The 15,890-nt window shown below is 38.4% G+C and overlaps 1 protein-coding gene across 1 annotated transcript; it reads right to left on the reverse strand.

Annotated features, from left to right (window-relative positions):
- Nucleotides 1–11,560: 11,560 nt before the first annotated feature.
- Nucleotides 11,561–14,834, reverse strand: LOC144254055 (zinc finger protein 475). Its single transcript, XM_077796845.1, has 2 exons — nucleotides 14,660–14,834; nucleotides 11,561–11,712 (listed from the first exon to the last, which is right to left on the reverse strand). Exons 1-2 carry the CDS (start codon nucleotides 14,832–14,834, stop codon nucleotides 11,561–11,563), a joined length of 327 nt encoding a protein of 108 aa, XP_077652971.1.
- Between the last annotated feature and the right edge of the window lie 1,056 nt (nucleotides 14,835–15,890).

Raw genomic sequence — 15,890 nt, forward strand, 5'->3', positions numbered from 1 at the left:
TTCATTAAACCTAAGTGAAAACACTTCTCAGGATGCAATTTGAAGGGAATACTGTATTATTAATTGTATGCTGTGATTACCCTTGGAAAGTGGAATATGTGAACCAGTTGAATAAAAATTGTTTTCTTCTTTCTGAATATCCATATTTAACAAGATTGGTACTGCTGGAAGTTTTAGTTTTCTAAAGAAAAAATGTGATCTATATGAAGTGCTTTTCCAACTGTATAGTGATTTGCGATGATGCCTGGCATTTAATTTCATATAGCTTTGTATTTTAGCTATCTTGTTATAGAGCAGATATTGATGTGGATATTTTCAGGGTCTACAGCAAAACTTTACAAATATTTTCTATAGCCCTTAAGAAAAAAAATAATTCAATTTAACAACATAGATTTAATAAATGAACATAAGCTCATAGTATTTAGAAATTTTCTGAATATGAAGTTTTAAATATCTCAAACTTTCTACTTCTTGTGTTTCAATTGTCTCTTGGAAAAGTTTTCTTGAGAAACACACGTGGTCTGTGAAAATGGAGTTGCCAACGAGACCATAAAAGGTACAAAATATACAAAAAAATTGATTTATTGGTAAAACAAAGAAATTATCGTGGGTAGGTGGGTAGAGTTTAGGATTGCAGATTCATAATTTCTATAAAATTGTATAATTTTTATAGAAGTATAAATACACAAATTATATGCCGTATTCCTGAGTGGAAGAAGTCCATCTTGTAATCATGCTAATTACTCTTAAAATAACTTATCAGTTTGATTCAATGCAAATCAGTAAAATTATTTATGCTATTTGACAAACTTGATTTTAAAATTCACCTAGAAGAAGAAATGAGTAAGAAGAGTCAAGAAAACAATTCTATAGAGATATGTTCTAAAGTTGTAATCGTGTAAGCAATGTGATTAAGTTGCGGACATAAATGAAAACGGATCAGTGGAACAGAATGGAACATCTAAAAATGGACCCATGTCTTTATAGGATATGATACCGGAAAACTTCTTTGGGAAAAAAGGTTAGATTCCTATTATGCATCATGAATAAAAATTTCAGATATATTAAGGGCAAAATATAAAAACTAAAATAATTTAGAAGAACTAAAGAGACTGTGAAGTTTTAGGAGGGAGGTGGAAGAAGGGTTTTTAAGTCAGACATCATATTCAGGAAGCAGAAAGCAAAAGCCTAACATATTTTACAACATTGAAATGTTTCATTGGCTACATGAATCAGTGATAAGACCACCTCACTTCTCTTCCACATGTACCATGCCTGCAGCAGTAGTCAAGGGAGGTCCAGAAAGATCCCTTTAATCCTGCACCATTTTTTGGCCCCCAGTCTAGAAAGGAAGCCAGTTAGCACCACAAGCCTTGAACTCCAGTGAGGCTCCATATACTCCAAGTCGGGCTTCCCCACTCCTGATCCAGAGAATGAGTGCTCCCAGAACACTGCCTTTCTCCAGACCTCCCTTCTCCCAGCACCTCCTCATTACCCTTGAGGAAGCTCTAACTAGGACTGATGAATCACTACTCCCCAAAAGACCACCAGTACTCATCTCACTGGAAATTATAACTCTGTGTTCTTTAAACACAACCAGAAATTCAGGTTTCCCAGAGCATCATGGTTACTCTTATCCACAGACAGGTTTATATTATCCAAACTTCTACACATCCCTGACCTTCAGCCATATAATTACAGAGCTTAGTGCAAAAGGCAAATGTAGAGCCCTTTGTTCAAAACTTGAGATTTTTGTGATGGTATCAGCAAAAACATTAAAACATGCATGGGACCTTTCTAAGTGACTACACAGTTATATGCTCTTGAAGACAGCTCCCCACGCCCAAACCATCTCTTTTAGTGCCTCACACTATCATCTGCAAAATCCCCTGTATTATCAATTTCTTTTTAAAAATTTGCAGAGAATTCACCTTAATCTAACAAAAACATAGCTGTTCCTTGAGGAACACTGTTAGAACACGCCTTGCATAGTACCCAGGGGGGAGTAGAAGTCCTCTTTTTTCCTCCTTGCTTTCCCTTTTTAGAATATTCTCTTCCTTTTTTCAAAAACACATTTTCAAAGAAGCAGCCCTCCATGTGTCCACACCACCCAGAATCCCACTTGGTCACAGTAATCTACATGTCTCTCCAATGTAGCACTTAGTAGGTGCTCAAAAGTATGCATTAGAAAAGTTCATAAATGACTCATACAATTATTTTTTTTTAAAAAACTGAGTAGAATACTAATTCTACTTGCCCAACTGCATTGCATAGTTTAAGTGTTTTGCCTGAATCACTTTATACTTTCTGTTTGCATTATCTACATATTTGCATTCTATGTGCTGCATACATTTTGTTAGAAAATGGGCCAAAACTGGCCTGTTGTGATGCCAAGTTGAAATATATAACCTAAATATTTATGATTATTCTTTTACAAAGTTGGCAGGGAAGAGAGAGATGGAGTCACTTGATACAACTTCAGGAGTAGATACCTGTCCCTTTCATAGTTTCTAGTACAGTCAAAGGAAAGGAAAGGAAAAATATTTTAGAAGAAAGAGAACCCAGTCTCAGCCTGGTAATGCTTGTGCCTGCGCCATAAGGATTTCTGTGCTCATTGCTTCCAAATACTGCCCTCTGCTGGCTAGATGGTGCTAGAGTGCTTATTAACAGAAAGTTTGCTTATGAAAAGAAATGGCATAGATGAAGACAGACTGTAATTAGTGAGAGAATGGAAATGAGGGAAAGATAAATATGGGAACAACAATGGGAAAGAAAGTTTATACCCTTCCCAACTTTTATGCCTGGCCATGTTTTTTTCCTATAGAGGTAATCTTGTCTAATGTCCTGCTGAGCAGAAACAGGCAAATCACACAACCTGTTTAACTTGCGTTGAGTTCTTCCTGAAAGCTGGGAACTTGGAAGGAATGAAACTAAAACTGATCTTTTCATTGTCAACACCTCCTTCTTTGCTGGCACACAAATCCTGCCCCCACCCTTCATCTTTGTCCCAGCTGTTCCTCTGATTTGCTGTCCCTGTTGTTCTCCCAGAGGTGCCCACCACACACACACACAACATAGCACACCCACTCAAATAGTTCAGAGCTTTCCCTGATCACAGGAGCTAGGTAAGGGCTTCCTTTGCTTATTGCTGAAAGATAGACTGAATTGGTTTACCACCTATGACTCTGGGTTCTCTACCTCTCTGGAAAAGACCACATTGTTGACAGAAGTTGGGAATTAATAGTGTTGGGGTGGGGAAGAGGAAGAGAAACAGTAACTTGAGCCAGAACAAGTAATTAAAACATGAACTTTGATAACTGCCTTTAAGTTGACCCCACAGTCTAGAATGCTCATGGCTCTGCACTTGCCCTCATCATGTTAAACGTCACTGATCACCAAGTCAGTTACAGAGCTTCCCACCATGTTTCCCTTTACAGCACATCTAGAAAGTGTAATATCGACCCAGCACGTTGGGGTTAATCAGTGAGGCTGCTTATAGCCAGAGGTGACTGCCCTAAGCCCTAGAAGGCGGTATGGAGGACCAAAGGAATTAATGTGTTAGTGTGCTAATCACAGGCACATTGGTTAGGAAACTGTGGTCTAGCAAATACAACAGAGGAAGGCAAAGTAACACGCCTTATCAAATTATCAGGAAATCCTGTGGACAAACCCCAGGGAGTAACAAAGAAAAACAGGCCAATTTGAGTGGAAACAAAACATACCCACTCCTCAGTCCTTGGAGTTCCACAGTCCCTGTGGGTTTTTTTCCTGGGCTGTCCTCTAGTGCCCCTGCTGCCTTTACCATTTTACCCCTTCAGAGACAGCTGCAACTCCCCTCTTGTGAGTTTCCTATGACTTCAGTGCTCCTGTCTGTGTTGGCTGCAAGATTTAGGACCTGTATGGCCCCACTGGCACAGTTGCACTCAGTCTTGGGTTAACTGATTTTTTATTTGGCCTTCCAGGGTTACCTACCCCTTTGCTAGTTAAAAAAAAAAAATCACAATCCTAATCCCCATTAGATGAGGTCAGGAATTCCAGTCCTCTGAAGACTCTGAAGGACACTGAAAAGTATGTATAGGTAGTGGCTATTGTTTGCCACCTGTTGCTTCTAGTGGCCACTTTGCATGTTTCAAGGTTTCACCTTTTTTCTTGGTCTATTTGTCTTTTTGTAGACCTTAGCTCCCCTTTTAAATTTTTTTTTAAATTGTTCTAATTAGTTATACATGACTGTAGAATGCATTTTGACACATTGTATACAAATGGAGCCAATTTATCATTCTTCTGGACCTATGTGGTGCAGAGTCACTCCAGTAATGTCGTCATACATGTATAGGGTAATAATGTCTCATTCCACTATCTTTCCCATCCCCACATTCCTTCTATCCCCTCACACCCCTCTGCCCAATCCAAAATTCCTTCTTTCTTCCCTAGATCACCCCCCATTATGGATCAGCTTCCACTTATCAGAGAAAACAGATACCCAGCACAGATAATAGGTCAGAATGAATAATTAAACTTAACGAGGGCTTGAACATAATATACAGAAGTAGAATTAGAATGCTGGAAAGAAACATGAATTGGTAACCGTGACCACTGCTTTTAAGACCACCAGTCTTATCCCAGAGTAAGGAATGCCTATCGGCTCTCACCTCAAACTATATTGCTGACATGTTTTTGTAATTTCTATACCCCCACCTGCAGGTGAGAGCTCACCTTGACCTAGTGCTGAGTCCAAAATTACAGTCTCTTTCCCCGCCCCAAGCTCTAGCCAAAGGATGAAAAGTCAGGTTTATTCTATAATAATTGCCAAGTGTCAGAGATCTGCCCCAGTAAAGGTTAGGGTTAGCCATATTCTTTGCAAAATATTCTCTCAATTTTTTGTCCCAACTACCCTTATGAGACTAAATGCAGGACTAAATTTTCATATCAAAAATATCCTAATATTATTCAAATAAAAACTTACAAAGCCTTTCCTCTAAATAAATAATGCTTGTATTATTAATCTACAAAAATAGTTGCAAGTTTTAAAAATTTCACCTTTTTTTCATCCTAATTTACCAATTTTTCCTTCCTTTATGGCAAGAACAATGTCTTGTACTCCTGGATTTGTGTCCAAATACTTTTGAGTTTCTGTGAGAAGGAAAGCAGTCCCCCAACAAAATCCAGGAGCAGATTTATGTTTGATTTGCATTATTGTTCCCCAAATCTCTATTCACTTCTTCTTCCTGCTGCCACAATTCTCAGGCTCTCTTGCACTTGGATACATCCACCTGGCCCAGATATTGTCAATGAATGTAATGATGAACATTTCTTACAGGTCTGCAGTACAAACCAGAGAAATGAGTAACTCCTTATTCTTTTGTGCTTTGGATTGGGCTGAAAGAAGAGGATCCCCTGCCTCCCAGGGTAACTTTTGAGATCTGCTTGTTGAATGCTAAAACTGGTTAAGTGCTTCACCAACTTACCGTCCTGGATAATTCCATGAGGTAAACACCTCACTAAATTGATTACTTGCCCACTGATCTTTTTAGAACAAGAAATAAGCCTCTATTCTATTTAAGTCATTGTTATGTTTGGGGTCTATATGTTATAGCAACTAGCTTACCTTAACACAACTATAAATGGATAGCCTGTCAGAGATGCCCCTACTCAGATGTGAAGTTACCAGATGGGAAGAGGGACACTAACTGTTATGAAGAGGATCACTTCCCATGCTCTTTTGACTTCCATTTCAAAATTTGTCTAAATTTGTGCCACATGGATTTCATTAGTCTGGACAAAGACATAATACTTCTAGGAATCTTCTTTAAAATAACTATATCACCTGAAAGAATTCATTCAAGCATAATCTCCTGTGGACTGCCTAGGAAACCCAAGTGTCTCAGATTTCTTTCTAAGGAAATTACTTGTGAAAACTTAAAGGACACAGGCAGTAAAATGTAAAGGGGCAGGTTGGGAAAGAAGGAGAAATAACTGGAGCATGGATCTCTTTGCTCCAACAGAAACAAGTCTGGGCAGAGGTTGGTAGGTGGTGGCAGTGGAATAGCAGGAAAAACATTGAAGGTGGGACAAAGGGCAGAAGTTTCAAAGAGAGAAGATGAAAGTACTAAAGGCAAATTTACTACTTGATAAATTATCAACCAACAACTCAGGGGCTTTTGCACCCTTTTCCTATACTTTAAGCAAGTAATTTTGATGGCTCACATTATTTTTTAGATCTGCACAGAGTTTCTCAGAAAAGCTGTGGGGGAAAAAAAATCACAAGAGAGCTTTGGAATGTTTAAAAACAAATATGCACCTTTAGGTGTTTTGGCTATTTTTTAGTCAGTACCTTATTTAAAAATACAATTACTACATAGTTATTTTCTTTCTGCCACAAATGAAAACAAAAATGATTTTCAGACAAAACAGGTGGGCAAGACCTTGGGGCTATTGATGGTAAAAATCAGTTACCAAATAACTGCATTTGTCCATTTATTGTTATTTTTAGAACAAGCACATACATATGACAGAGAATATAAAAGGCAGCATTTTCCTTAAAAACATTAAAAATTGTCATCCAGAATTTACATGTATTGCAAAATGATGATATATCCAAGGGTATGAAATCTTGGATTGAGTTTTCATAGGCTATTTGCCCTAATGAGTGTTGTCTAGAGGTCCTCTCACTAAAACAACGGAGGTGGCCAGTGTCCCTCCTGGATTCAAGAGCTCTACTTTTCTGATGAACAGATTTTATTGGTTCTACCATGTTATCTGTATTTTGTGTTAGTTGTCAGTTGTTGCCGTTGATGATTACTACAAACTTTGTGACTCAAACAGCAGAGATTTTCTTACAGTTCTGTATGGTTAGAAGTCCAACCCTGGACTTACCTGATAAGAACATGGTGTTGGCAAGACTGAATACATTTCTGGAGATTTGGGTGAGTGGCAGGCTCCATTTCCTTGCTCCATTTCATGTCATTTGGAGAATTTAATTCTGTGCATTTGTGGGACTGAGGCCCCAGTTTCTTTGCTGGCTATCATCTGGGGGCTGCCCTTAGTCCCTACAGTTATCTCTTGGCCCTTATATATGGTTCCCTGCATCTCAGAACCAGCAATGGATTGTTCAATTCTTCTTATGCTACCATCTCTCTTACCTACCTTACTGCCTTCTTCCTCTTCTGCATTTAAGGATCCAAGTGATTAGAATGGTCCTACCAGGATAATCCAGGATTATCTTTCAGTTCCAAGGTCTATAATCTTAATCACATTGGCACAGCCCCTATCTATCTATCTATCTATCTATCTATCTATCTATCTATCTATTTTGCCACTGTGACCAAAAGACCTGACAGGAATAATTTTAGAGAAGGAAAAGTCTATTTGGGTCTCATGGTTTCAGAGGTCTCAGTCCTTAGATGGCTAACTTCATTGCTCTGGGTCCAAGATGAAGCAAAACATCAAGGTAGAAGAGTTTGAAAGAGAAAAAACAGCTCAGGACATGGCAATAAGGAATTAGAGCTCTTGCTCACCAGGGACAAAATATATTTATCTCAAAAACATGTCCCTAGTGACTCACCTCCTCCAGTCACACCTTAGCTGCCTACAATTACCACCCAGTTAATCCCTATTAGTGGATTAATGCATTTATTAGGTTAAGGCTCTCATATCCCAATCATTTCATCTCTAAACTTTCTTGTATTGTCTCACACATAAGCTTTTGGGGGACACTTCATATCTAAACCATAACATTGAGCATCAGCATATTTGGGGACTACTGATTTGTCTAACATTCTCAGCTAAGAGGCATCTGAAACAGCTTGACCTACAGGGTAATCAGTGTGAATCAATGATGGTACTTAACTCCATGATACCCAGCCGATTCTCAATTACCCTGGCATTTAAGCTCACATTCAAGCTTATTTTTCCACTAAGTAGGACTGAAAGGCATTGACAGAGATTCTGTGGAATTTTGGGCTTCCAGCTCCTCTCCCTGAACACCCTTCTCCTTTTAACCAAAAAGAATAATAGCTCAAATTGAAACCATTCAAATTCAACCTTGGTGGGATGTCAAATCTAAGTTTACCTGGATGTGGAGAGCATGAGACTTCATTACACTGGAATTTGAATATTTTTTGTAATACAATTTTAAAAGAACAAGGATAAAAGTGTACCCCATCCTATGATAACTTAACAGTGCTTTTCTTCTCATGTATATTCTTTCTTCATGACCCAATTGGCCTCTGATGGAAACTTGACTGATTTTCATTGGTGTTGTTTCTTCCAACTGCAGAAAAACCTCGTTTTCCATCTCTCGCCACAGAGAGCAGGCAGGGCTAGCAGAACCAAGCTTAGTGATAAGGGAAGGTGGACCACTGCCAGACGAGGGAAAGGACCTCTCAGGACTCGGGAAGGAAAGGGCTGAACTTCCTGCCCTGACGTGATGTGGGATTCAAGCCATGTGAATTGGTTTCAGTAGGGAGTATTAAAAAAATACTGCAAATATTAGTAGAAGACAAGTACAGAAAGAGGTCTTTGAATGTCTGCTTTTTATCTATTCCTTGCTCACAAGTGGCTCTGATTGTCAATAGCAATATTTATTTCAATAAAGGAACTCAGACCAGTATACCCCAAGCCAAAGCAGTTCAACAGGGAACCATCCTTAAGACCCCATTTATAAATAATAATAATAATAAATACTATGATGGGACCTGAATAGCCTTCTGTGATGGATCTGAAGGACTTGTGCTTACACACAGTATAAAATTCCCCATTTATATCCCCCCACAAGGTTGTGCTTATTTAGTCCCCTTCTGATAGGACATGTCCTGAAGTTTTGATGTGAATTCAAGGTGCAAATGAGTACCATCTGACCAGGCATGGCAACAGCTCGGGAGGCTGAGGCAGGATCGAGAGTTCAAAGCCAGGCTCAGCAAAAGCCAGGCACTAAGCAATTCAGTGAGACCCTGTGTCTAAATAAAATACAAAAAAGGGCTAGGGATGTGGCTCAGTGGTCGAGTGCTCCTGAGTTCAATCCCTAGTACTCACTCCCTCTCCAAAAGAAAAAGAAAAACAAATTCTGGAATTCTTTCTGTGACCTCAACTACAGAAGAATTCAATTAAAATTTGTCAGTGCTAGGTAACGGAGTGAAGAGGGAATTGTATCGTTGTTGATACCTGTAATAACATTAATCCCACACCAATAGTCACCTGGGTTAGCTCAGAGTTCCAAATACCTTCATCTAACATCTGCTCTTCATCATCTAGGAGAATATCTTCAGGAACTCTTTCAAGGTTAAATTCATGGCTCATGGAGGTGCTAACCATTGTTAAAGAACTATTTTTAAAATTATAAAGATCTTGGCAGATGTGAACTCATTGGGAGAGGGCAGTTGGTAGAGATCAGGTGAGCTCTTTCCTATTAATGTTAAGACTTTGATGACTTGTGTTGAAAATGGACCAGAACTTTTGAATTGAGGTCATTGTAACTATGCTTGCTCCAGATTTAATTCCATGGAACATCTGTAGCTTAGATGAGGTGGAACCATACATGAAACCCCACAGAGAGCACCTTGATGTATCTCAAGCGGGCTCAGTGTTCTCTGAGGATGAACAATTCCTGAAGCCTGTTTTTTTCAGCCACTTCACAACAACACTTCTTTTGTTTTGTTAACACAAGACTTCATTCATATAGATAAAAACACTGTTGTTTGATTTATCATACCCATGAATATCTTTAAGGCTCTGAGTGGCCATTCAGTTCAAAGTTGTGGGCAGAACTTTTGCTTTATCTCCCCTGATATTTAATTTCTGAAATATCAGCAACACACAGAAATACTTTTGAAACCCCTAACACAAATGCAGGTCTAACTCATTGTTACCTGTCTAAGATAAACACAGACCAGAGGCAGAACAATAAATATCCTAAGATTTCCATTTTTTTTTTAGTTACTAGACATTGTGCAAGAATTTTTACCTTTGTCTTATCTTCTGTTATTATGGCTAATCATATTAATAATGCCATCAGGCATAAACAGAGACAGATATGTTTGTGGACTCAGAAGCCAATAGTCCTAAATTTGTTCCCTAATCTATTGCTCTGTGTGACCTTGAGTCAGCTGTTTAGTCTAAACATCAGTTCCTTATCTGTAAAATAAGGATAATGATATCTACTTGTAGGGCTGAAGTAAGGTGTATATAAGCTGATATACACAAAATACTTAGCCCACTGCCCAATCCATAGACTCTCAGTATATGTTAGATTCTTTCATCATTTTAGTCAAGATAAAAGAAATAGTGCCAGATCTTTTACAAGATTCTTAATCCAGGGTATCTACAGAGTTTTTAAAAAGTTTGTTTCTTGCTTCCTTTGGAGCAGGCAGGAAAAACAGAACAATTAGCACAATTATCCTAACCCAACCCTGTATAATAAGTAGATGTATGACCAAAATATTAGGTTGAATAACTTTGCCTGTATAATTTGGAGCTGATTGTGCTGTGTAAGGTCATGGATGCAAGGCTTGCAAGAACCCAGTGGATCCAGAATGGCCCTGAAATTCAGCCATAAAATGAACAAAGATCTTAAGCAAGACTGCTGGGAGTCCATGCCATGCCATGCTGCCTGGGGGAGCAGCATTTCCTGGACAGAGCACCTCCCTGGCCCTGGCCTTCTCCCAGGACAGCCCTGCCTGGATGAATACACATTCAAGAGCTGTAAAATACAGAGCACTTTCACAACCCAATTACTGTGCATGGGACTTGGGTGGGGAGGCCTAAAATTTCCTGGCAGACTTTTAGACCTCAACAATGAAACACCTATAAACCCCTATGAGGGCAAAAAGAGCTCTTGCTAGACTTCTTCTATAGGAGGCAGGAGCTGGCTTCCACCCATTGTGATGAATTGTACTGCAGCATCTCCTGCCAACGAGGGTGGCACTGGCTAGGAAATCTCCAAAGCATTCCTTGCCATTATCAAGGGAATGTGAGTTAGATATGGTCCCTTACTTTAAGTCCTCAGCGTTTTTTGAAAATGTCTGTTTTGTTGAAGGATTTCAAGGAAAAAAGAAACTCGATGTCAAAATGTCCCTGAATCAGAAGGCATAGGGATAGGAAGAAATCCAGTTCTTGCTGGGACTGAAGGAATTGCCTCCAGTTGCCCTCAAAGCCTCTGTTGGCTTAACAATCATCCTAATTGTGAAGTTCAAAATCTTGTTCAGGAAAGTAGAATGCAGGCAAAATAGCAACGATGGGCTCAGAAATTTCCTTTAGATAAAAATTGCAGCTCTGATAAAAAAACAGCTCGCTTGTAATTCTGCCTGACAAAAGTGTGAAGCGGTCCCCAGTGTACGCAAGCACATGCAGCTGCTTGTTAAAGCCAAAGCACTCGCCCCATCCCATAATGGTGGTCAAACACTCTCACACCAAAGCACCGGGCTGGGCCTCCCAGGCTGCGCTAGCATTTAGTCAACTTCAGTTTTCTATGTTCCCTCTTTTCACCTCCTTTTTCTCCTTCCCACTCTAGCCCAGTTTGGTTCAAAGGGATTAATTCCTGTAACACTCCAGTGGAGAGAAAAGGGCTTTACTTGGCGGCTTTGGGTTTACAAGATCGCTGGTGAACAATCAGTCTGTCTGGCAGGAAGGTACGCCCACAAATATTGCAGGGAACCAACTGGCTCTGGGCACTTGTCCAAGCAGCTTCATTTAAAGCATCAAGATCATAGAAACCTTTGGCTGGAAAGTTAAAGAAAAAGAGAAAGAAAAAAATGAAAAAATAATAATAATAATAAAAAAGAAAGAAAAGAGGGGGGAGAAAACAGTAAAATGAATTAGTTTTCATTCTGGAGAACCATATTCTACTTTTTATGGAAAATATGTTCAGGAAATACCTGTTGACTGAGGTTTTTAAATAAATCATATGACTTTTGCCAAAAATAAATAAATAAATAAAGAGTACTGCTTGCTGTTTCAAGGGTTGAGTCAAGTTAGCCATGAACCAGAGGTTTTTTACTCTTTGGATGTAAAAAGGGGAAGACAATGTTTTATGTGTTATGATATGCATTCTTCACTAATTATTAACATCTTTGCTTACATATTATTATCTTGCAAATATAACTTTTGGCTTTCTTTCAGCTGACTCTAAATATAAACTTACAGCGGTAAAAGAACATGTATTTGTATTTTCCTTCTATAATCCTTTAGTGGAATGTTTTTGGAGGCCAAAATTGGACAATTGAGAGTGAATTTAAGATGAATTATACCCTAAAAATTTATCATCTTTTCATAGCTGTGAACTTAGAGATTCTTTAAGTAATTAAGTGAAGAATGAAAATAGAATTCTTAATCTGATGAAAAGAAGTGTTCTTAAGAAAACAAAGTAGACAGTTGGAGAAATATAGAATCTTCATTGGCAGAGCATAGCGGAAAAAGGCATATGGCTTTATTTTGAGAAACAATGTGGGATTTAGCTTTAATAAGCCTTATTCAAATAGAGTGACTTTGGTACATTAAATTGACTATGTCTTAGAATCATCCAAAATAGACCCCCAAAATTTAGCCAAGCACTCAAAAATGTATTACTCAGTTTTTATCACTGGCAAGGCACATATTACTTCATTAAAGCCTACACAATCTCATATGATTTCTATCTAGTGGTTCACACAAACATAACAAACCTTAGATTCTTAACATGCTTTCTCCTAACGTTCTTTATTTTTTTGCTCCATGGGAATTTAAACCCCCAAACAACCTAGTATTTCTCCTTTGGATAAAGAAAATATTACTTTCTATTTGGATAAAGAAAATATTACTTTCTATGTAGGATATAAACGTGTGTTTTGAGTGCTTTGAGAACTCTTTGAGAAAAGGACTGCACTGACTTTCTTATTACTCTCATATGAGTTTTAATACAGACTAAAAAATTCCAGAGTAGTCATTGATTCTAACTTGAAGGTGATTCATCACATTTCTAAATGATTTTGCATGGTGCTTTGACTCTGGATCTGGAGGCAAGGGTCATTTGAACTCTACGAAAAAGTCCATGAGTGGAGAACAGTGATGTGCATTCTATTTACCTAGGGATGAAGAGCACCTTCAGAGATAATAGTAGCATAGGATCAAGAGAAAAACTTCAGGGAAGTAAAATTATAGGATCTACTTTTTCTGTCATAAGCAACAACAAGATAGTATCCCACCAGGGCTTTTGAATCACCATTCTTCTTACTTCTTTTAGTTTTTGGATAATTATGGTCAGCACAGAAAATGGTAAAGATCAGAAGGAAAGGAAATAGATTTTGACACTGAGAGTGAATTTAAGATGAGAATTGTTGGGAAGAGATTTTCAAGAAGGTAAACAATCTGGCTGTGGGCAAGTGTTCTACCTTCTATAGGTGGATGTTTTCATCTTGAGCTCTTTTGCCACCTGTCTGCAAGGACTGTGGATAGTTCCATTCTAGCAGCAGCTAGAACTTTATTATGTCAATCTAGATTTTGCTCCGTGGGTTGTTATAAACTCTCCTTGACTCACATCTTAACAGGAATGTTGGACTAACTGACATTAAAATGACCTCCAAGGTACCTTTTAGCACTTGCACATCTATAGATACAAAGGAGAATAAATGAACTAAAAGATACTCTTCTTGGGGCTGGGGATGTGGCTCAAGCGGTAGCCTGCTTGCCTGGCATGCGTGGGTGGCCTGGGTTCGATCCTCAGCACCATATACAAAACAAAGATGTTGTGTCTGCCGAAAACTAAAAAATAAATATTAAAATTCTCTCTCTCTCTCTCTCTCTCTCTCTCTCTCTCTCTCTCTTAAAAAAAAAAAAAAGATACTCCTCTTAAAACCAAAAATTTCCTTTGAAGAGAATGAGGAGTGTAACTGAGAAAATAACAATGGTGGAAATATGGTGAGTCTGAGCTCATATGGCAAAAATATTCTATAACTATTCTATAACATCCTAAATGAGTAAATATAAGGTTCTGTGACAAAGTCGCACCTGACAGTTTCATTTGGTTTGCACAGTGCTTCACAAATTTTTAATTGCACACATTTTAAAAAGGTGGATATTTTGTATGAATGTCTACATTTCCAGTTTCTTTGGTATTACTGATAGATATGGCCACATTGGGCTAAATTTCTTAATGATAGCCCCAGCTGTTCCTGTGCAGCTGCTATTTCCTTTGGAGAGAGCTGATGCTCTCCACCTCACCACAGTCCCCACCTTTCCTTTTCTTCATTTTTTCCTTCCCCTACACACAGACCCATTAATTAATTTGTAACCTGACGATAGTGGATCCTGTAAGCACTTAAATTTGTTATCCCTGCTCTGCAGAGACACGTTCATATGTAAAATCAGGACTCTAGATTCACCAAAGGTTTTTAAGCTTTCTGTTTTTTAAGTGTTATGTGTGATAATATATGAAACAAACTCTTGGAAAATACAGTAAATTCCAGCGGGTTCCTCTCATGCAGTCTTGCCAGGACATAGTGTCTTTATGTCTCAGCATCTGAAGACAACCCTTTGCACAGGCATTCCACTGCTGTTTTTCTTATTTGGCTGAAGCCAAGGCAGTAAATGTTGCTGATTTTAGGTGTTTGAACAATTAAAAAAGAATATCTCTACTTATAAGTTTAGAGAGAGAAGCCTCCCCTCTTGTACTCAAGTCACTCTAAGGACTTACCAGTAATGGTCCTGATTTCTGGTTTCTTTGGTTCTGGTCTCCTTAGCTCTTTAGGCAACAAGTTGTTTTCATTATGCCACTTTTTCAGGCATTGTGGCTCATGGATGCTAATAGATTTGGTTCCATATTCACGACCACAAATATAACAAACAACTGTTCGTGGACACTTTATCATTGTTGGCTGCAAATAATATGAAATCTGTTAGATAAAGTTTATAGTTGAAAATTATATTTTAAAACATAGTATATTCAAGGTGGCTGGGGTATGGCTCAGAGATAAAGCCCTTATCTCCCACATGTGAGGCACTGGGTTCGATCCTCAGCACCACATAATATATAAACAAAATAAAGACACTGCGTCAGTGTACAACTATACACACATATATAGTATATTCAAATAGAGTATATTCAAATTAGCTGGAAAATCAATATTATTTCTGAAAATTTCCAACCACTGTGGTGAATTTAACCTTTTTCTGGTAACTAAGGAACCAGAGTATATGTGACTGAGTATATGTGACTTTGGAAGGAAATAAAAAAGAGGCAACCAGAATTCTCCATATTGGAACTATATAAAACGTAATTCCTCATTTATCGAATATTAGTTGCCTTCTAACTATGACATCTGAGTCACAATGCTGGGAGAATACCAAGTCAAGCAAGAATTCTTCTTTCAGTAACATTGGTTCTCATATGTCCATATGCCTGAAAAATAAAGTGCCATTAGAGAGTTTAAAATAACAGTTCAGCCCAAACATCTCATATTGCTTGTGTTTCTCTGTCCTTTTTCATCTGGAACAAACTCCCACTGGCAAGACCATTAATCAATAATAGATGAGAGTTGGTGGATAAATACCCATGTTCTTCACTAAGTCTGAGTCCAGCTTTCCAGAAGTTCCCAGTGAGATTGTACCACAGTTTCTCAGTACATACTATAATATCTCTTTCATCTCTCTCCTCTTGTTTCTTTTTCCTTTTTTTTTTTTTTTTTGTTTTTGGTGGTGGTGGTGCTGGGGATTGAACCTAGGGCTTTTTGCATGGAAGGCAAGCACTCTACCAACTGAGCTATATCCCCAGCCCCAGCCCCCTTTTCCTCTTGATTCTTTACTGGGGTATCCTGGATCTCTTTCCAAATGAACTACTTGAACTCAAATCCTTTTCTTAGTTTTGGGGGAACCAAACTCAAGTTCCCCCAGATTGGTTTCTGGGGGAACCAAGTCTAAGTGAAAGT

This window comes from Urocitellus parryii, chromosome 1 (genome assembly GCF_045843805.1).
Source record: "Urocitellus parryii isolate mUroPar1 chromosome 1, mUroPar1.hap1, whole genome shotgun sequence".
NCBI classification, from domain to species: domain Eukaryota; kingdom Metazoa; phylum Chordata; class Mammalia; order Rodentia; family Sciuridae; genus Urocitellus; species Urocitellus parryii.

Bases quoted from the DNA above. Each gene is read 5' to 3' on its own strand.
- LOC144254055 (XM_077796845.1), bottom strand. From the start codon at position 14,834: ATGATAAAGTGTCCACGAACAGTTGTTTGTTATATTTGTGGTCGTGAA. The intron at 11,713-14,659 runs GTAAGTCCTTAG...TTAACTTTCCAG, and splicing joins AGAAATCAGGACCATTACTG to CCAAAGGTTTCTATGATCTT.